Source organism: Pinus tabuliformis, chromosome 3_2 (genome assembly GCF_031772625.1).
Source record: "Pinus tabuliformis cultivar Carrire ecotype Pingquan chromosome 3_2, CPIR1, whole genome shotgun sequence".
Classification (NCBI taxonomy): Eukaryota; Viridiplantae; Streptophyta; class Pinopsida; order Pinales; family Pinaceae; genus Pinus; species Pinus tabuliformis.
In genome coordinates, this window is record NC_142302.1 from 882,530,869 (window position 1) to 882,543,494 (window position 12,626).

The 12,626-nt window shown below is 33.1% G+C and overlaps 1 protein-coding gene across 1 annotated transcript; it reads right to left on the bottom strand.

Annotated features, from left to right (window-relative positions):
* Window positions 1-7,668: 7,668 nt before the first annotated feature.
* Window positions 7,669-11,988, bottom strand: LOC149183428 (GATA transcription factor 4-like). Its single transcript, XM_089417117.1, has 2 exons — window positions 11,341-11,988; window positions 7,669-8,664 (listed from the first exon to the last, which is right to left on the bottom strand). The coding sequence occupies exons 1-2, from the start codon at window positions 11,632-11,634 to the stop codon at window positions 7,957-7,959; spliced, it is 1,002 nt and encodes a 333-aa protein (XP_089273243.1). The 5' UTR covers window positions 11,635-11,988; the 3' UTR covers window positions 7,669-7,956.
* Between the last annotated feature and the right edge of the window lie 638 nt (window positions 11,989-12,626).

Sequence of the window (12,626 nt, forward strand, 5' to 3'; positions counted from 1 at the left end):
ATCTTTGCCCCTGCAAGTCAGAATGAGAACATTCCAAGCTCGTATATTGTTGAACAAATGGAGAATGTTCCTTCCATGGTAGCAAATCTCCCTAAGGTATCTTCTCTTTTTTCTATTCTACAATCTAAAGCAATCATTTGCAGATTTAATGGCTTCTGGACTAATCCTGAAGCTTTATTTCAGTGTATTTTCTCCACATGGACTCTGAACTGTGAAATACACCATTGTTCAAAGGGATTTTTCATAGTTGAATTTGACACAAAGAAGGATATGGATTTTGTTCTATATGAAGGACCTTGGTTTTGGGGTAGAACCAGGTTATTCATCACTCCATAGTTCCCTGAGTTTGATGCCACAACTATGGTGGTCTCATCCATGCCAACTTGGGTGAGTCTCCCTAACCTCTCCCTTCCTTTCTGGTATCATAAATTCCTTGAAGAAATAGGAAACACTTTGGGCAAGTTAAAAAAAAATAGGTCTAGAAAGAACAGATAATGGACTCTTCACATTTTCTAGAATATGTGTGAAGATTGATCTTGGAAAAGGTCTCCCAAATCATATAAATTTGAAACACAATAACTTACATTGGTCTAAAGTCTTCTATATTATGAGAACAAGGCATCCAATGTTGTATATGTTTACAAACAAGACACTTACAAAATTCATATCCCCAAGAAAAGAAGAATCCAAAGAAGAAGAAGAGGAATTCTAATAGACCAAAAGGTTTGCAGTTCCCAAAGCATCATCCTTCTGAGAATGAAGAAGAAGATATCATGGAAAGTCAACTCAAAAAAGAAGAAGTGAATGTTATGGCCTAACAAGAAGACAAACCGACTAGGGATAGTAAGGTTCTACCAGGTACAATCATGCTTCGTCTTAAGGGAATTGATCCAGAGGCCTCTTAGACATCGGATGGAAAAGGTCAACACAAAAAAGAGCACATGTATCTTATAGCTTGGGTTCAAACAAATATAGCCCACAAATGGGACAAGAATTGGCTTTGGTTCTTGTTGAACGAAATTTCGATCGTTGGCAAAAAGTGCATAAAAGGAAATGGAAAAAAAAAAAAAAAAAAAAAAAGACAAGCACTAGCTTACAATCTTACCTTTGTTTCCTTTTTTTATTGTTATTTCATGGCTAAGTATGCCCTGGGGTTCTTAGTCTACTTGTTGAACATTTTTTATGTTACTTCCTTTGTTATTTTGCTCCAATATGTATACTTTGTTTGTATTTGCATACACACTATGTGTGTCTACAAAATGTAATTTTATACCAGTGCTAAAAATTACATTTTTTACGAGAAAAAAAAATCAAGTTATAGGAAAAAGTTGTACAAACATTGAAATAGGTGCTATATTGCTCCAAAGAAATCTTTAGGCTTGATAATTGATGGTATGGACTAGAATAAAACACCTTCTACCATATTGTGTCTACACACCATTTAATTTCACATGGTTGCTTGTATGATTTGTAATGATGAAATGTGTCCAAGGGTTTACTTCATAGCTCCAAATATTCATAATGATGCAAACCAAACCATTACCATAATTCATCGTGTGCTTGCTCATTAGTTGGTAATTTTTCTCAAGTTATGTATCTACAATTAGACAATGCTAGCTATGAAAACAGTAGTCGAATTGTATTTGGATATCTAAGCATGCTTATTGAACTGTAAATCTTTCAAAAGGTAAAAATTGATTTTTTCCTTGTTGGACACACTCATGACCATAGTGATCAAAATGTTCAATAATTGTTTAGTAACATTAAAGAGGAGTAATCTTTGGAGTCTATTGTCATTAATTAAATGTATTAGGAAATCATACATTCTAGAGCCTAACTTTCACATATTGTAAGAAGTTGTTGACATGCAAAGTTTTATTGAAGAAAATTGCATCAAACAACGTAATGACATTAGCTTCCAACATCGATTATGCATAAAAAAAATTGATACAAAACAATTATATGTGGGAAATAAGTATTCAACTAGTACATAATGAGGGTATTTATCATACTTGGCATTTTTGAAGTTCATTCCAGGTTGTTCCATATTTGTGTCAAAAATTATTGTTATTGTAATCAGTCGCTGAAAACTATAATGCACAAAAGCACAATAAATATGTAGATTATTCTACATGCTTGGAAGAGATAAAAAAATACGTAAAAACGCATATGAATACTTTGATGTTATTGATTTTATTTGGTATGAATATTTTTCTAATAGTCAAATGACATAATTTCAAGTGTACTCCATTTAGTTGGCCACAAAATATGCCAAATGAATATGAGAAAAGAAACTTTGTTGATCATTAAGAATGTCAAGGTGTTATTAAGCCTTCACAGGCAAATGAAAGATAAATGTATATTGGTTCTATAAGATCACATGCACAATTTGAAGTAGTGGGAGACCTTTAGAGGGGTTCTATACAGGATATTAACTAGGGTTGCATGATTGCAATTTATCAACTAGATATCCACATAGGTATTCATTTGGCTTGGAAAGGATAGAAAGGTCATTAAACAACATGAAGATGTTACAACAATTGGAGTACATTGGTATGCAATAGATACACACTCGTTGAATGATGTGTACAAGATAGATATGATAATTGAGAAACAACTTAGCAAAATAAGAAAAAAAAGTCCAAATATAAATCATCGTTGCACCAACCTCTTAAAATTATAGGATGTTGACATACTTGTTTGTGACTTCAATTTGACAAAGAGAGGAACCCTTTGTTCTAGGACCATAGACATTATCAAGAGGTTACTACCACAAGAAATAGTGGCAAGATGAGAGTTTGTTGAACCTAGTCATAGATCTAGAAGGTTTTTGACATTTGAAATGTTGGCCATACATGTAGACTCAGATGATACACTTGTTGGTAATGGAGAAAAATATGGGTCATCTATATTTCATTCACATTCATCTAAAGATAGTGTAGATTATAATGGTGTACCAACACCTATAATTTAATTTGAATAATTGTACAAAACTTTTATGTATTTTTGGTCAATATGATGTTTGCATGGTAACTCAGAAGGAATATTTAAACTTTCATATGATCTTAAATGAAGTTTTGAGTCATTTCTATATTTGTTGGATTATATGTTTTAATTATAAATAATATAACAAAATTTCTTATCTCATTTGTTTTGAATATTGATAATGCAACAATAATTTTGAAAAATAATTTATGTTTTATTCAATGTAATGAGTAAGGAGATTTTGATTAAAAGTTAAAAAAAAAATGGAATTAATGTCGAAATTTTAAATTATATGGTGATATTGCCATGCCGTTATGTATTATCTTGTGCTTGGAGTAATAAAAAAACCTTAGAGTGAACATTTTACGGTTGGTTTGATGACTTTTTTCAACCAATGATGATTTTCTATACCATGATTTAAAAAACGTTGCAATTTTAATCATCCGTTTAAAGGGGGTTGTTGTTTATTTTACTGCAACTATCGGGTACATGTTTACAAAATGTTTCAATTTCAAGTTCCAAAATAAGAGGTGCTACTATTAGCTATACTTTTCAATTTGATGGTCAATTTTTAAGTCTAGTTGCAATGTTAGCAGTTGTTAAGGATATGATTTCAAATGAGATATAATTTTAACTTTTAAAAAATAATACTTTAAATAGAACCAGTTTTTGATTGGGTGCTTGTTTTCAAGGTTTTGTATTAGAATGATAACAATTTTTATTGATTTTTTAGGTCATAATTTAAAAATGTTGTAATTTTAATCTTAAAAGAAAGGGGGTGTTTAGGGGTTGATTTTCATGTTTTTTGATGCAAACACATGGGTTTTAAGGGATAGAGTTCTCAAACAGAAACATCTCAAAGGACTGTAAGTTACAAACCTAAGAAATAATAAGTTTCAAAGCCATTACAACAATTCATTCATTATGAGTTCATTATGTCATTTGTAAGAACTAAAGTTGAGTGAGGAAGATAGGAATCATTCATCCCAAACACCCAAGATAAACCCAATTAACAAGAAACATTATTAATTGTTCTATTAGTGGGTAATGTCTGCCTACTACAAACTTATATATACAACTAAGGTAGGAATTTAATGGGAAAAATGCTAGTCATTAAAAGGTTTGACTTTTTTCAAAATTCAAACTCTAACCTCTATTCTCTCTCTAAACGTTCAACCCATATCCAAAATCATTTATAGTTGTACATTTAAAACATGCCATATATCTACTTCATTATCAATTATTTACTACATTTAAAAATAAATTTTCATTCATTTAATATATTTTAAAATAACTTTTCAAAATACATTATCCAAGCAAATATTTTTAGATACATAATTAAAAAAGCTCAATATTTAGAACAAATGTGACACACTACACAATTGCTTCATACAAACATTTATTGCATATTTTAAATCTACTTAAAAGATTGTGGTTCATCATTAGTAGCTTTATAGAATAGCACTCTTGAGAGGCCACAACCTATCTTTTATGAGGATGGAATGTTAAATTCATAAAATATATATGGGCAAGTTTTTATACTTATTTATATTTCTGTTTTTGTTTATTGACACTTTATGTCTTTCCTATGTGTAGATTATTGAAAAGTTCATATTTTTAAATGTAGTATTTTTATATTAATGTGAATTTTAAGTATATATTTAAATTTTTTAATTTAAAGTTTTATTATGTGAATTTTAATTATATATTTAGTTTTTTAAATTTAAGATTTTATTATTCTTTATTTCTCTATAAGGAATGATATTTTTGTATTTTAATTTAGATTTAAAATAAATTGAAAATATTTATTTGAAAATTTATATTTAAATGATTTTGTATAATTATATTTATTATCAAAATCTTTATAATTTTCTAATTAAATTATTGTTAATAATTCTAATTAAATCCTCAAGACAATCTTATATATTAAAATAGTTTTACCAAATTTTGTTTTAAAATATATTAACTTTCAATTTATCTTACCCTATTTATATGGTTCAATTGAGTTTCATTATATCTTTGATTACCTAAGAGCAGAGCATTAGAATGATTAAGTAATAGGCATTGGATTTTTCTATTTAACAACTTGATAAATATAGTTTATAATAAAAAATTTAAATGATTTATCTCTATTATTTAAAATAAATATATATGCAAAATTTTCATTTCATAGGTCATTGACATTTCTTTCAATTTCTTAATAAAGTTTTATCATCCATATTTCTTTAACTTTTTCATATATGCGAAGGGTACAATCTTAAGCAAGATGAAGAATGTCCAATCCAAAACCAAAAAAGAAAAGTTTGCTGGGTAAAGGTGCTTGCACATTCCAATATTGTATACATTGATGATATTTTAGATGGTACAAACCTAACAACTAAACATGATATAAAACTTTGCTGGGTAAAGGTGCTTGCACATTCCAATATTGTATACATTGATGATATTTTAGATGGTACAAACCTAACAACTAAACATGATATAGTATTTAATCAGTGCTCTGGGTTATCAAGACTAATAAATTTACATATGTTCAATAATACACTCATACTGTACAATACACTCATACTGTACAGTCACATCAATCTATTATGCACTTAGAATAAAGCATTGTTAGAGATAAAACCATCCATCCATCATGCACTTAGAATAACAATGCACTTAGAATAAACCATTGTTAGAGACAAAACCATCAATCCATCATGCACGTAGAATAAACCATTGTTAGAGACCAAACCATCAATCTGTTAACCATGGTCAATTTTAAAATTGGATGGTTGTAAATGTACTACGAATAACCATAACCAACTTATTTTATACTAATTTGTGGGTGGAAAAAAGTTAAACAAATAAATTTAGTTATAATGTATAGATTAATTGATTTTCATGAGGTATAGTTTTATTAATTTTATTAAATCTCAGGGAAAGGGGTTGAGAATGGATCAAATGTGGGATAACGACTATCCAGAAGCACCTAAGCACATCCAAACTTAACCAAAACTCACATCATCTTGCACAACAAACTAGAAAGGTTCTTCTGGGTAAAATAGGAAGGAAATTCTGATCAAATTCCAGTATAACAGACTGTTAATGCCCTAGAGAGCCATGGTACATTACTGTAGTCAGTTATAGAGAGCCATGGTAAATCACTGAAATTGTTGATAATAAATAGGAAGGAGATTCTGATTAAATTCTGGTATAGCAGGCTGCTAATGGCCTAAAAAGGCATGGTAAATCTCTGTAATTTCTGATAATAAATAGACTGAGCTAAACCATTTAAATGCTGGTTTCCCATTTGGTGTTCTAAGGGGGAATTACTGTCAATCATCGTTTATTATATTTATTGTGTTAATTGTTGTTATGTAAGTGTTGTTCATTGTGTTTGCATGAGTGTGAATATTTCCACTCAATCATGCATTCACTCCCAGCCAAATCTACAACAGTGTTAGCAGCAGAAGAGTGTTTCATAAATAGTGCTGGTGGATTGAGTATATACATGCTTTAATATTTGGGGCATTGCACATGCACTCTCTGTTGTCTTCCACTCAATCATGCATTCACTCCCAGCCAAATCTACAACAGTGTTAGCAGCAGAAGAGTGTTTCATAAATAGTGTTGGTGGATTGAGTATATACATGTTTTAATATTTGGGGCATTGCACATGCACTCTCTGTTGTCTTCACTCACTGTATGCTGGTTAAAAAACACACACCCCAATCTGTTTTGTTACTCAGAAGTCCTTTGTTATTTATTTCTTGACTCACTGTATGCTGGTTAAAAAACATAGACCAGTCTGTTGTGTTACTGAGCAGTCCTTTGTTATTTAGTTTCGTCATAGCATATTGTTTAGAATTCAATTTGCAAACACTGTGACCATGACCATGATAACTCCAGTCCAAGTCTGTTGCCTTAGTAGACAGCAGTCTGCAGCATATTGGTGTAGTTTGATTTGGAGATTTCTGTTGTGTATACAAAAGCAGCCAACTGTGCTTTGAAATTATGATTGTGGTTTGAATTCATATCGATTGTTTTATTGCTTTGGGCAGAGTCCTCACACACAAGGTTTCTCTGATCGACTGCTTTGCTGGCTTGATCCCTGTTCATCAATTCTCGTTTGCAATTTATTCCTTGATTGGTGTTGTTTGCCTTGGAATTATGAAACAAGAATACAAGTTACGCTATTGATTTTCAGCCCTGTAGCAAGGAATTCCTGTCCCAGAATTGGAATTAGTGGGGAAATATTGCTGCTCAGAGTGTTGGCTGAAGCATATCATAAACAGAGAGGTAGTAGACATTGCTGATATCAAAGAAGAATACATGGTAAAGCATATTTACAGTCTTAGTAGTGTTTGCAGAGGATTGAGTATTTTAATTTACAGAGGATCCATGTTGACAAACGTACAGGCCATAGACCTACCAGTTACAAAGTACCAAAATTACTGTTTCAACAATAAAAATATATGATTTACTCACTGGTTGTTGTTCAATTCCAAAAAGAAATCATCAAAACAGAGTGATTTGAGTGCCAGTTATACAAAGCCTACTTTCAACTACTATCAGCTACTGTGTACAGTAATGCTAACCAGAATGGTACAGAATTAACAGCCAAAAATGATATAGGATTCAATCACTGCTTTGGATTATTATGACAAAACAAATGACTATATAATATATCTATATATATAAGAATACAGTCACACTGCACTGTCACAAGAATAAATGAGAACGAGGGCCTGTCCTGCAATTACAAGGAACAATTTAAAAGACAAAACCATTAATTTGGTAGACAGAAATGAAGTATTAATGGTTTTGATCTCTGTAACATTTTGATAGTAGGGGAGATTATATTATAGAAGAGAACAGATTTTATTATAGAAGAGAGATTATAGCGGTAAAAACAATTATAATATGCTACAGACGTATTTTGTGTTGTCATTTCCTCTAGGTAGCAGCTATGTAACACAAGAGTGACTAGCATTCGTTGCTCTGAGATGACAAGTTATCTAGGCCAGCGAGTTTAATTTTAACCTTCAACAGTCCCTGGTCTTGATGTTTGGGATCTGAGAGCTGGGGATCGAACACGAGACTTTCTAGATCGTTGGTTTCCTGATTTCGCATCTCCAATACCTTCTTATGGGAATTTGAATGAATGTATCGAATGAAAGTGGGGCTCTTGGCAGGCCTGTATTCGGGGAAGAGCCTGCCAGACTTGAACCTCACACCGCAGGCATTGCACAGAGTCTTGGGACCCAACGGGCCCAATCGCCACTGCGGGGTTCGCTGGCTGAGACAATGGGTGCAGCGCCTTGGCTGCTGCTGGGGCGCCGAGGACTGGTAATGATTTATAGCGTCCGCTCCTGTTACAGTTTTCATGCCGCCCTCATTCTGCAATGCGTAATCTTCAGAAGTAGACCAACCGCGAATTGGGGCTCCTGAGCTTCTGCGCCGCTTGCTGCGAGCCCGTCCGGGCACCGCCCTCTGTGACCTGGGAGTCTCCTTTATAGGCGGTATTTCAGGGATTATCGCTTCATCGGTTGGGTTCTGCTTCTTCTTCTCCCTGTTGTCGTCGATTTTGTCATTAGACAAGTCAGCCAAGGAACCAGAATTCGAACTTCCTGTCGCTGCAAAGGAATCCTCCACGAAGTCCGACAGCCATTCTAGACCAATTCCATCTTCGTACTGTTAAAACCAAAACAAAAATTTATATGTATTACATATGATTCCAATTTCTAAAACTACAAAAATATGCAGCAAAATGGAAAGCGCTTTCTACAAAGTCAAAGTAAAAACAGTAAATTGAATCTTATGAAAAGAGAAATTAATGGTCAATCGAGACAAAAACACATGCTTCTCATTCCAATTCTGGGATTTCAGAAGAATACAAAAACGTGATTCTGCATCTGTGGGTTGGATTGCGGAATTTCAGAAGGTGATTTAAAGTTGTGGGTTGGATTGCAGAAGTTCAGAAAAAGGTGGTGATTTGAAGGTTGTAAGATCATTCCAGGAGGAGGTAAAACTGATTCATATGCATATATTTATTTACATAATAATATGAAGAAAGATGAAGGACGCTGAGTATATCTTAGGATTAATCCATCATTATGAGGTGAAAAGGAAAACTATTTCCAAGTTCATCAACATTATAGTTTCAAAATTAATTTTAATAATGTATATATTACCTCTGGTATATCATTAGAACTGATTGAACTTATAATAAATTCAATCTTAAAAAAATCTTAACCCAAATGGAAAATCAAATCAGAACATCAAATTAAAGCATGTACTAAGTTATTAAGTTATACCCATCTTGTTGGAGGTTTAAAAATTACACATTTTTCAAAATCAATTAACCATTATATTAATCAAATGAAAACTAATCAACTATTATATTAATAAAATAAATAATTAACTCCATATTTATCAACATTTTAACTTTAAAATTAATTTTAAATACAATATAATTTCTTCCTTTAATATACATTCCTGGCCAATTTTATATTTTTTCTCAAAAATGAATCGTTCACCATATCACTGACTATTATTAAAAAAAACCATATTACTCCAACACTCACCAAAACACCAAATTAAAATGATTATCAAATTACCATTAAAAAAGTAAAACAATACAGCAGAACGCACTGAGAATTAAAAATGTAAAACAATACCGCATAACACACTGAGAATAAAACTGCAGTGACCACATTGAACACAGACACTGAAACTCACATTGACTTATTTGAATGTAATTATTAAATACAAATCCTTAAACAAAACACCAAACTAAAATGTTTATGAAACTTTTCATTTGGTAGGAAAAGGGAACACTTCTATTATTTTATATCTTAGAATTAATTAACCGTAATAATAAGGATAACTACATCTAAATTCATCAAGAATTCGACTCCAAAATTAGTTTAATAATACATAATTTATCTTGTATTCCATTAAAACTGCATTTATTGCCAACTCAGCCAACTTTCCTAAAAAGATGAATGGTTAACCAAAACAGTAAACTGTGGTGTTTAGCAAGCTCCTGTAAAAAATGTAACAATGCAACAACACATCTGAAAATAGAACTGCAATGGCCAGATTAAATACAGACATCAAGACTAATATACACTTTAAGGCTAATACTGACATATTTGAAATCAGTTAACTGTGTATTGGTATTGGGTGCATTGGATATAAATGCTGCAATAAACCCATTTCAAAATAAATGAGTACCTTAATTTGAAGCTTCTTATGTGCTTATGTACATAGGTAAGCGCATAGGTTGAGAACTCAAATGTCTTGCTATTTCAAATTAAGTAATTGAGTACCTGAATTTGAAGCTTTGTATTATGTACATTGCTTATGGACACAAGTGGTGTTGCTAACGACTGGAGTTAAGAGTTTGAGCTCATGTATCCTTCACTCTTTACTGTGCTCAAGTATAAAAAACTAAGAGTATCGAATATAGACACTAAACAGGCCCAGTTCAGTTTGAAGCTTTCTGTGTGTTCATGGATGAAAAGAATATACATATTATGACAGAAGTTTCTAGAAAGAATTGTAACTCTGTTTTGTTCTCTCTTATTATAGTTTGTTGTTATCAGCAAGTAAGCTATTACATCAAGGGCGATTAGACCTCTAATCCTATGAGCCACAACATGCAGTCAAGGGTGGATTATGCTCAGCCTGAGTGGTTGTGACCACAACTGCAATAAGTTGCAGCTAAAGCACAGTCTACTGGACTAAGTACTATTGGACTGGACTAGGCACTCTTTTATGCATTGAGGGCATTGAATATAAAGATGCAAAACAGACCCATTTGAACGCAGGTTATTTGCATTGAATACAACGACTTAAACAAACCCATTTAACAGCAAATGCTGATTACCTGAATTTGAAGCTGTGTGTACTCCTGCTGGTGCATTGAAATGAATTCAAACACAATTTGAAACTGTGTGTGATCAGGTGTGAACTGGGTTCATTAAATATAAATGCCATTTAAACAAACCCACATGCATGTCAAGAAGCTTATTAGAATTCACACAAATAGCCAGGCATCACATATTCGAGATAATCTTCAGAGCAAATCAGGCCTGAATATGCATTTCCAGATTGAATTTTAGCAACCATCAATGCATATTATTACCAGAGAACAATATACACATTGCAAAACTCAGATAAATATCTCAGAATGGAACTAGACATAACATATATAAACTAGAGCTTCACATCCTACTGCATATCAAACAAACACAAGGTCTAATGCTTAAACAATGCTACTCTAGAGCTTCACGGCCTCCTCTGTTTCAAGCAAACACAAGGTCTAATCCTTAAACAATGTCAGTGAAGCTGTCTTGAACTTACAGGAGGGCAAATGAAGTCTCCTTCGTTGAGAAAAGAGGCGCAGACAGTGTGCTTGGCCATGTTCTGAGAAGACCCGGGAGAAGAAAGAGAAGAAGAAAGCGAGCCACTGGGTATGGGTCCGGCAATGTCCTCATTGGAGAACTCAGACAAGTCCTCAATGCGGAAAACGTCTCCAATGGAACTGAAGTCGAAGGACTTGGCCGCTTCGCCCCACTCTATGGGACTTTCCAGACTAGGGAATCCTACAAAACTGGAATTATTTCTGGCAATGTCCATGCCCATGTCCGAGAGCATGAATCCTAAATCCTATTTCTATGAGGATTTCTTTCTCTTTTCACAAATACACCCTATTCTTGCCTAGAGCAGAATCGAAACTCAAATTTACACCCTATTCTTGCCTAGAGCAGAATCGAAACTCAAATTTAGGGGATTCTCAAATGAAACCCATATAAACATTCCAGTGCTCTGAAGTGAACTCTTACTGTAACTAATACCCAAAACAGAAAATTGAACTACTAAGCAGCAAAATTAGCCACCGTCGCACAGTGCGCGGATGATCTGGAATGGTTTCAGGAGACCCCTGGACGTGCGAATGTCTGAACCGCATATTTTAAAGCTGGCGGGAGGCTATAAATTCGTGTATAATTGCACAAAAATCAGCACGAGCCCCTCGCTATCAGCCGTACGCGGGTCCTTACACTGACGAATCGAAGCTCACAACTCTAGGCTTCTGTCGGCAGGGTAGCTGTAACCATCTAATTTACTCCGCGAACGTTCAATCAGTTTTGGTAAAACTTATGCACCCCTTGTAAATCTTGCTGGCAATAAGAAACAATAGTTTTTCATATTCCCAAAATCATACAAGTGTAAAAACCATGCCCCAACTATGATCCCATCATTTGAACTATGCAGTGCATATTTGGATAAAATTTGAACTATGTTTCATTTTGTTTTTCAAGAAAAGTGTAAACAGAAAAACATTTCATTTTAGAATGTGGGGCTTTCAAAGATAATAGGAAAAGTTATGCAGATACGTTGGCAGCTAGCTCTTGAAAATAATCTATTTAGTGAAGGGTTTGTCGAGAAGCTAAGAGCAGTTATTGTGAAGCTTCACAGAAAAAAGGCCGAATACATTAAGCAGATGAAGAAGCAATCTGTCCCATAGGCTATCTTTAGCGCTGTGGACGTTAAAATAATTTCTTTCTTTCTTTCTTTCTATCTATTTGTAAAATTAAGTGTTATATCTGATTTTATAAAAAAATGAAAAATCACAATTTCGAAACAAA

Excerpts from the sequence above, each read along its gene's own strand:
- LOC149183428 (XM_089417117.1), bottom strand. The coding sequence starts at position 11,634 with ATGCTCTCGGACATGGGCATGGACATTGCCAGAAATAATTCCAGTTTT. Across the intron at positions 8,665-11,340 it reads GAGACTTCATTTGCCCTCCT|TACGAAGATGGAATTGGTCT; the intron begins GTAAGTTCAAGA and ends TGGTTTTAACAG.